Source organism: Phoca vitulina, unplaced genomic scaffold, assembly GCF_004348235.1.
Source record: "Phoca vitulina isolate PV1807 unplaced genomic scaffold, GSC_HSeal_1.0 scaffold21, whole genome shotgun sequence".
NCBI lineage: Eukaryota > Metazoa > Chordata > Mammalia > Carnivora > Phocidae > Phoca > Phoca vitulina.
The window spans coordinates 13,303,032-13,312,957 of record NW_022589724.1 but is presented as its reverse complement, the minus strand read 5'-3'; the positions used below and the strand labels follow the sequence as shown (position 1 = coordinate 13,312,957).

The following is a 9,926-nucleotide window of genomic DNA, read 5'->3' as shown; positions in this document are numbered from 1 at the left end:
ATGCCTGGCTGTGGGGCCATCGGGCCGTCGTCAGGCGGCCGCGCTAGCCGGAGCAGCGTGACGCGGCGACCGGAGGGTGGCGACGCGGGGGGCCGAAACGGGCGGTGAGCTCCCGGGCGCCCGGCTTCCTGGGCGGCCGCCAGCCCTGCTCGGCGGGCGGGGGCGGGGGCGGGCGCGGCCTTTTAAGGCCGGGAGGAGTGGCCGGGCCCGGGGGTGTCAGCCGCGCAGGGCTGGCCGCTGTCACACGCGCCCCGCGCCCCTGCTCGGTCCCGTCCCGCGCGCACCCGGGCGCACGGCGCACACTCGCGCTCTGAGACCGAATCCGGCCCCTCTCCGAAACTCCTCATGGGCCCCGAGGCCGCCTGCCCGGGGAGGGGCCTCCTGTCTCGCCTCCGGGTGAGGACCTGGATCGAGCCCGTGGTGGCCTCCACGCAGGTGGCCGCCTCCCTCTACGAGACGGGGCTGCTCCTCGTGGTGAAGGCGTCCTTCGGAGCCGGGGCCTCCTCCAACCACAGCGCCAGCCCGTCGCCCCGGGGCGCCCTGGAGGACCAGCAGCAGAGGGCCATCTCCAATTTCTACATCGTCTACAACCTCGTGGTGGGCCTGACGCCCCTGCTGTCCGCCTACGGCCTGGGCTGGCTCAGCGACCGCTACCACCGCAAGATCGCCATCTGCGTGTCCCTGCTGGGCTTCCTGCTCTCCCGCCTCGGGCTGCTCCTCAAGGTGCTGCTGGACTGGCCCGTGGAGGTGCTGTACGGCGCGGCGGCGCTGAACGGGCTGTGCGGCGGCTTCTCGGCCTTCTGGTCGGGCGTCATGGCCCTGGGCTCCCTGGGCTCCTCCGAGGGCCGCCGCTCCCTGCGCCTCATCCTCCTCGACCTGATCCTGGGCCTGGCGGGATTCTGCGGGAGCATGGCCTCCGGGCATCTCTTCAAGCAGATGACGGGGCACTCCGGGCAGGGCCTGGTGCTGACGGCCTGCAGCGTGAGCTGTGCCACTTTCGCCCTTTTCTACAGCCTCTTGGTCCTGAAGGTCCCTGAGTCGATGGCAGGTCCCAGCAAGGCGCTCCCCGCTGTGAATACAGTGTCGGGCACGGTTGGCACCTATCGTGCCCTGGATCCTGATCAGTTAGACAAGCAGAGTGTGGTGGGGCACCCTCCCTCTCCTGGGAAAGCACAGCCCCCAAGGACTATCATTGCCCTGCTCTTTCTGGGTGCCATCATGTATGACCTGGCCGTGGTGGGCACAGTGGATGTGATGCCCCTTTTCCTGCTAAGGGAGCCTCTCAGTTGGAACCAGGTGCAGGTGGGCTATGGTATGGCTGCGGGGTACACCATCTTCATCACCAGCTTCCTGGGCGTCCTGGTCTTCTCCCGCTGCTTGCAGGACACCACCATGATCATGATCGGTATGGTCTCTTTTGGGTCAGGAGCCCTCCTCTTGGCGTTTGTGAAAGAGACATACATGTTCTACATTGGTGAGTCTGGCGTTCCCGGGGAGGCAGGACAAGGACACTGCGGACCCCTAGAGTCATGGGGCTGACATGGTATGGCTTAGGTGTGGTGTGGCATGGTGTGGTCTAGGTGTCCCAGCTCAGCACCAGGGACTGGACCTACTGCCTAGGAAGGGAGACAGGATGATGTGCCGTTGAGTTAATCTAGTTGCACTGTACTGTGTTATCTGTGTTGCCCACTGACACGTTATCAGAGTGGTGCCCGTGGCTCTAGGAGGTCAGGGGAGGGTTGGTCAGTGGTGCCTGCAGTCAGTAGGGAAGGTTTCGGATTGGCCTTAGGAGAAGGGGTTGGATTTCTTCTCTCCAATTTTAAAGGGATAAAACATTAACGTAATCAGGCTGGAAAGGTCCCTTCATTAAAATCATTTCAGGCGAAGCATGGGCTGTTCAAAAATGCATGAAAACTCTCCATAAATGCCTTCCACAACCAATGTAATAAATTCTCTCAAGGAAGTAGAATGAAGTTTCCATCTGACGACCACAGGCAGAGAGCTCTAATAGAACTTTCTACAATGATAGACATGTTCTAAATCTGTGCCACCCAATATAGTAGCCACTAGCCACGTGTGGCTATTGAGCACTTGAAATGTGGCTAGCACAACAAAGAACAGAATTTTAAATCTGATTTTATTTTAATTCATTTATATAGTCACATGTGGCTAGTGGCTAATGTATTAGAAAAAACAACTCTAGACAGTTACCACAGGCTGTCCCTTGGCTGAGGTCACGCATCTCGGGAGACACCTAAACAAATGGCAACTTAGGTCTGGCCACCTGCCCGTTAGATGGGCCACGTGCAAAGGCCAGAGTGCCCCTCTCCCCTTCCCGCCACCTCGACCTCTCCTCTCCTCTCTCCACACACACACACTTAAGCACACACCGCATTGGGATTATGAGTAAGGCTTGAGGGAAGGAAGGGCGTGTGGCAGCTGTGTAACGTGGCACACATTCCTGGATGCAGTTTGCCAAAGCTCCTGCAACCGTCTCCCAGAGTGGGTCATGAATGGTGACAGAGGACACCTCTGTCCCAGCGACAAGGCGAGGAGTCTCGAGTCACTCCATCATCAGGTCTACTTCCCTAGATGCCACTTCACTCTGCCAATGCAGACACCCTTCCCTATCCATCACCATGTCAGCTGTGCCCCACCACCTCACAGGTGGGTCTGTGGCATCTCTGGCACCGTCAGAGCTCAGGGACTCAGCCTGCCCCAGGGTGGGGGGTGCTAGTCCTCCAGCAGAGAAACCACTACTTCCAGGGCAAGCCCATGGGGGCTGCAGGGAGAGGGAGGGTCCCGGTGAGGCTTTTGCTTTTTTCTGATTTACTCCTTGGCCAAGGCTGGGCACAATGAGGAGTGTTCTTGTGTGATTTCCTTCCAGCCCGAGCCGTCATGCTGTTCGCTCTCATCCCCATCACAACCATCCGATCAGCAATGTCCAAACTCATAAAGGGCTCTTCTTATGGTAAGTAAAAGAAGTCTCTCTGAAGTTCTCTGCCTGGCCCGTTTCAGAGCTGCTTGGCTTGAGGCACAGGGTTCAGACTTGCAGAAGTCCCCCGAGAGTTCCAGAAGCTGCCTTGAATACACTAGGAACACTCTGGGGTCCATCTAGGGCAGAGCGGGTGAAAACAGGAGGGTGGGAAAGACTCAGAAAGTCAGTCACTGAAAAGCCACAGTCAGAGGAGGATGCTACTATCCACGGGCCGCAGAAAGATCAGCTGGATAGAGGCAGGAGTCCCAGTGGAGTGAGCCGAGATGGAGAGGGAGTTCTGGGAAGGATGCAGAGCCTCCTGAGAGCTCCCTGGCAACTCAGCTAGCCAGTAACATGGAAGGGACAGCAGCACATCTTCTTGGTAACCCCTGTCCCTTCCACAGGAAAGGTGTTCGTCATCCTGCAGCTGTCCCTGGCTCTGACCGGGGTGGTGACCTCCACGGTGTACAACAAGATCTATCAGCTCACCATGGAAAAGTTCATCGGCACCTGTTTTGCTCTCTCCTCCTTTCTCTCCTTCCTGGCCATCATCCCAATTGGGTAAGACAGGAGCGGTGTCTGTGGTTTGGGCTAGGGCCCTGGGGCATATATCAGGGCCTGCTGGACCATCTCCAGCCTATTATCATAAAGAATTATATTTGTAGCATTTAGGCATTAGGGTTCTGAGTCAGCTCTCCCACAAAGAAAAAGTCCTCCTGTTCCCCACAAGCTAATAATATGGCAATATGGGAAACCCCCAAAGTCCTAAATAAGAACACAGGGCCACACACAGCTGGCATACTTCCTGGCAGTTAGGTAATATGGTTTTTTTTATAAGAGCCTCATACACTTCCTTGTAATCAGAGGCTGGGATTAGAAATCCTCTTGAACCACTTCCACCCCTTTTGTTTAGGTCCTTTTAGATGAGAACCATCCTGCCTCACTTCTGAGTATTCTTGCCAGGCCCTCCAAGGGCTTTGGCACCTGGCGGCCTCTGTGCTCTGAGCCCCCTCCCCGCCGCCGCAATCTCACATGCCACTGGACTGTGTGAGCTCCCTGGAGGATTTAGGAAATTCCTTTGACCTCTCTGGGGGAGTTGTCTCATTTGTCAAATAAGAGCATTCAAGTCAGAGAAGTAACAGACAGGAAGACCGCTGGAGAAGCCAAAGAGAGGAACTCCACTCCCAGGGTAAGAGCACCAGCCTAGGACATCACCAAAATGGACCCAAATGGTCTTTGATCAGCCCTCTCCAGTGCAAGTCACCAGTGCAAGCCACACTGCAAGCCATATACGTGATTTTAGGTTTTCTAGTAACATTTGAAAATGATACAAGTAACAGGTGAAATTAATTTTAGTAACACATTTGATTTGACCCAATATATCCAAAATATCACTCTAACATGTAATCAATTTACAAAAGTATCAATGAGCTTTGGGTTTTTTTAAGTCTTTGAAATCTGGTATGTATTTTATGCTGACGGCACATCTCAGTTTGGACTCAATTTGCACATGTTTCAAGTGCTCAGGGGCCAGTGCAACTAGTGGCTACTACATTAGCACAGCCTTGGATGGTTTGGGCCCATTTACCCCTTCTCATTTAGTGAGGTCCTGTCATGCTTGTATCAATCCCACCAGAGGAGAAGGGAATACAGTAAATATATCCACACTAAGGGGCAAGGGATTTGATAAAGATTTGCATTTCAGGGGACCTGCCTGGTAGCACAGAGAGCTCTATATATCAGTAATGGTGGTATTACAGACAGCCCAGTAGAAACCAGTTGAAGGCAGGTTGGAAGAAGCGGGAAGTGGGTGGCAGTAAGGCCCTTGCTAGAATTCTCATATCATGTCATAATGTAGCTCCCTGCCTACACAAAAGGTTGAGCCTCTTGAGCCATCAATCATGAAGGCTCTTTGCTCTATTTCATGGTTGAGAAAAGAAAGATGGGAAGATCAGAAAAGGAAGGAAGGAGGGAAGGAAGGAACGAACGAACGAAGGAACGAAGGGAGGGAGGGAAGAAGGAAGGTCAACAGCTGAGAATTTGTGCAAGCAACAGCATGATCAAGAGCACCCTCTTGGCCCTGTTCTCAATTTTTCAAGGTGTGGGACTGAGCCAGACCTGTCCTCAGACTGCCCAGCCCTTAGGCCTTTTCCTGAGCCCTATTTTTATGTGAGTCTTTGCTGAATGGGTTGGGCTCAGCTAGACCTAGCATGCAATGCAAATTTCCCAGCTGTTTGCCCAAGTAATGGATCAGTAGCTGTGCCACTTGGAAGTTATCCAGCCCTATTTGACTGGGAGATGGGTGAAATAGTCTCATTAACCTAAACAAACAAACAAAGGAAAACAAAACAAAAGAAAGAAAGCCTGACTAGTTAATGTGTGGCATAGCTAGACAGATAAATGGGCAAATGAAAGCCATGAGAAAATACAGTAATTGGTTCCTTTCTACAGTTTCGTTGCTGGGCCTTTGTTAAGAGACTTTAGTCGCACATGAAGGATGTGGGCCACTCTCAACCCCTCACCCCAGTGCACTATGTAACATGCACTTGGATTTGGTCATACTTTCTGTGAAGGGTGTCTTCCTTAGGCCCTGCAGGGTCTTCGCAATCTTCTATCACAGATGCAGGGACAGAATCTTGAATCCATCAGGTAAATACTTGAGTGCGTATGTGAATGAGGCACTGAAGTAGTTGATCATTATTTCTCTCTCTTGTAGTCATTTAGCAGTAAAGAGACACGCGGGCATATAAAGCCTCGTTTGCTGCATGCTAGAATCACCTAAAAAGGTTTAAAAATCACTGATCTCTGGATCCCACCCCCAGAGATTCTGACTTAGTCAATCTGGAGTGCAGCCTGGGCACAGGACTTTTTAAAAGCTCTCCAGGTGATTTGAATATACAACGAAGATTGAGAACTCTGGTATAAAGGGGGTGTTTCCATTACCTTTCCCTTCCATGGAGTCACTAAATGAACAAGATCCTGAAAAATTCTTACAGCAAGACGAGGCCAAGGCTGTACCATCAATCAAGCGAGAGCACCAGGGAAAACCAATAGAACTTTCTAACTACAGAGAGAAAAGCTACATTCCAACAACATAAAAGCCCAGAAAGGCACGTCAGAGCAGGGGAACAGAGGACACAGCGGAGGGCAGGAGGCTGGGAGGAGAAGTCCCTGAGCCAGAGCTGCCAACAGCCTGTTTGCAAGAAGGGACTCTGCCCCCAGCCCTTCCTGGTACCGAAGTGACCCAATTTCACGTTACTGTTGGAGAACCCGCCTTCTCCTACTTGCTCTTCTTCTGTGCAATTGGGAGATGCTAAAGGAGTAACTGTCTGGCTCCATCCACCGGCAACCTACTTGCCTCTCTATTCTTCTCCGCCCTCCCCACCCTTTTTAAAATAATAGTAATAATAGCAAACATGTAAATAGCCCTTTTATCATGTGCCAGCTACTACTTAAAATATTGTATATATTTTAATGAATTGAATCTTCCCCCAAAGTCCTCTGAGGTCATCACTATCATTATTTTTGCAAATAAGGAGACAGAGACCCTAAGGTATTCTGTAACTTGCCAAATGTTCCACAGCCAGTAAGTGGCAGAGACAAGAGTTGAACCCAGGCAGTCTCCGACCCGCCACAGGGCACCGCTTCTTAGAAGAGTCACCAGTGTCTGGGTCCCATCTCCTTAGAGAGCTCCCTGCGCGAGCCAGCTGCTCTCTCCTGAATGCTTACTGAGCTGACACGTGATCTACCACCCTCTCTCTCCTCAACCTCCATCCGCTCCACGGTCAGCTTCTGCAAAGGTTGGTGTGCACCTTCTGCATCCTCACCTCCCACTCACGTTTCAACCCACCCGCCCGAGGCACCCCCCTCGACCACCAGAGCTCTTCTCACTGAGGCCACTAACCAGTCTTCAAGGCTGAATCCAGTGGACTCCCTGCAGTCCTCATCCCACATGATTTCCTCACGGCCCCCACACCGGTGGTCACTCTTCACCGTCACTGGGCTTTGTCAACGCCTCATCGCTTCTCGGCAAACCTCCAAATGGAAGATTCTTTGGGGCTCTGCTCTGGGTTCTCACTTCATATTCTCTAAGCAAACTAAAGTACTTTCAAAACTTCAAATTACCATCTAAGTTTCCAAAATTGGGTTCTTGATGCCCTCCTACGCCTGTTGCCTCTCCAGTCTGTGCCACCTCACTAAAAGGCACCACCACTCACTCAGGAAGAGAAATCTGAGTCACCAATGTCCTCCCTCTTCTCCACCTCCCCTCACCTCCAATCCATCAGGCCTCATTGATTCTACCTTCAAAGCAGGCCTCGATTTCATCCTTTTCTTTTTATTGCTACTGCTACCACCCTGAGGCCCGAGCACTTGAACGACTGGATTAGCCTCTGAACCATGCCCCCCAGGTCCCCTCTTGATCCACCCCCCCATCCTCCCTCCACCAGGTGCCCAGAGCAATTTCCTTCAAGTGTTTAAACAGATCATGTCATCTCCTGCTCAAAGCTCTGCACTTGGCTCTCACTGCTCTTAGGATACAACCCGAATGTCTTCCCACGGACCACAAGGCCCCGCGTAATCTGGCCTTGCCAACCTTCCTAGTGCCTGTTTCTGCCGCTCACCACCCTCCCCGACCCCATGCGTCAGCCCCAGTGGCCGCCCCTCATGTTCTTCCCCCTTCTGCACCCGTGCCCTCCTTCTTAACCCAGCTAGCTACGGTCTTAAACACGATTTTCTCAAAAAGGATTTGAGACAATCCCCTTCTCAATCTGAATTAGGTCCTTCTATCATATGCTCCCAAAGCTTCCTATACTTTCCTTCATAGCACGACAGTTGATGGTTAGTGATTATCTTTACACAAGCCTGCCCACCCGACTGTAGGCTGCCTGAGGGCAGGAACGAATCTTCCGTGTCCAGCAGAGAGCCTGGCATGTAAGAAGTACTCAAAAAATATTTAAGGAATGATGTTAGAAGGGTGTGGCCCCTACTCGCCGGCACGGTGAACCTCCACCCCCCCAGAGCTGCCTGTTGGCCGACCCTGAAGGCGGGGGCTGGCCACCCCCTCGTGGCTGAGCGGCTGGGTCTGCGCAGGGCTCAGCTGGAGTCAAGCCTGCAGCCTGGCGTTCACGAGGTCCTGGGCTAGCTGCCTCCACGGCTGGGCTTCCCTGCCAGCTTTGTAATACGAGTTTTGTTTCAAGTACAGTAAGTGCTCCTCCCTGTAGAGCCCTGGGGCTTATGGAAGATGGGAAGTCAGAGTTTTTGGAAGTTCTCACAAAGCTCTCCCTTAGAAGGTTTGGAATTTCGCTCACACCCCATCCAGCAGCTCCAGGAGTTGGCCATCAGCCAGGAAGAGCTGTGCTCTAGCTTAGAAACTGAGGCTCCTAGAGCTCAAACACAGGAAAACCCAAGGACCCCGGAGGTGGAAGGACATGCCAAACGTCACACATCCAAGACTTTGACCCAGAGCTCCTAATTCCTATGCATCCCCTTAGCTACAAATATTTGAAAACAATGTAATGAGGATTTGTGGAAGAGAGAAAGGGGCTGTGGAAAGGCAGAAGATGAGGCAGCCAATTCTGCTTGGGATTAGCCAGTCTTGATCTTGAAATACATGTGGGAGGTCATCATCAGGCAGAAGTGAGATGGAGAGAGATTCTAGGAAAAGGAAAATGTAGACGCAAAGGGCTTGAGATGTTTTAGGACTGGAATGGGCCTGGAGTGGGAGAAGTTTCCTTGGGCCATCTCTCCACTCGGAACAGCCTTCTGGGCATGATGGACAGAGCCTCTCAGGCGGCTGTTGGTGGGAAGGAAAAGGCACACCCTTTGCCCCATTCCAACTGCTGGCTTGTAATTCTGGATTGTAAATTCTTACAGCATCGTGGCCTATAAACAAGCCTCGTGGTTGCAATATGGAGACATCACGGAGACATGAAGGTGCTGACCTACGGGAGCTGCGAGGACCAGCAACGGCAGAGCCCCTCTGAAGGCAAAGAAGGGACTGGGTGCTGGTGACCAAGGCAACCCACCGCCCCCAAACCCCAAGTCCCAGCCAGAGTTGGCCTCAGAATGACCCGCTCTGGCTCAGGGGTCCCTGGTGGGTGGGGAACAGCACTTTCTTGGTGATAGAAGTACTTTCTCAGCTTTCAGATGTCCCTGCTAGACAGAGGTTGGGTTCCGGGGGCAGGAGAGTGTGAAATTTCTAGGGTTATATGCAGGCTGCATACACAGTCATACCAGACGCACAAGGGGCTTCAGACGGTAGCCCCCTTTCTTCCAGGAACTGTCTCCAGGGCTCCAACGTACAGCTAACTAGTCACCTGGGTGCTGTGCTGGGAGTCCCACGTGAAAACTCAAAGCACACATTTTCAACAGCCTAAGGGGAACGCAGAGCAGATGTTTTATAAGAACTCCCAAGGTTTTAGAAGATTTGGGGCTCCGGCTCTTGGCTTCAGGGTAGTTTTATTGCCGTTGTTACTGTTGCTTTTAAGAAGCAAATATCAAAAGACTTTCTTTAGTGGAATATTATACTGAATATTTTCAGTCAACAATACTTCCCGAAGTGGGTGGTGTGAAGGGAGAGGGGAGTGGAGATATGCTAAGAGCCATTTTATGTTGAGGCACCTATTTTTATAGCCTATTTTACTTACATATAGAAAAGCAGACTCACTTCCTAATAAAATTGACATTTATTGTGTGTGTGTGACTCATTCTTCTCTGGCCAGACTCCCTCCGTAACTCCAGGCATGGCATTCTTATACTGGGGTAAAACTTAAAGCTACAGAATGCATTTAAAGCTCCAAGGATTTGGGCTCAGGGAGTCTGCATCTCTGATCCCTTGCAGGGAAGAAACTAAATTTTCTGGCATGTCTCCCGAGGTCCCAGAACCAGGCTAGGTGCTGAGATATGGCAAGAATGTGACGGCTCCTGCCAGGACAGCATGTGCTCTCTA

The 9,926-nt window shown here is 52.2% G+C and overlaps 1 protein-coding gene across 1 annotated transcript; it reads left to right on the top strand.

Annotated features, from left to right (window-relative positions):
- Positions 1-225: 225 nt before the first annotated feature.
- On the top strand, positions 226-9,670 carry SLC46A2 (solute carrier family 46 member 2). The gene is made up of 4 exons (XM_032419057.1): positions 226-1,474; positions 2,888-2,971; positions 3,382-3,538; positions 8,852-9,670. The coding sequence occupies exons 1-4, from the start codon at positions 346-348 to the stop codon at positions 8,907-8,909; spliced, it is 1,428 nt and encodes a 475-aa protein (XP_032274948.1). The 5' UTR covers positions 226-345; the 3' UTR covers positions 8,910-9,670.
- Positions 9,671-9,926: the final 256 nt, after the last annotated feature.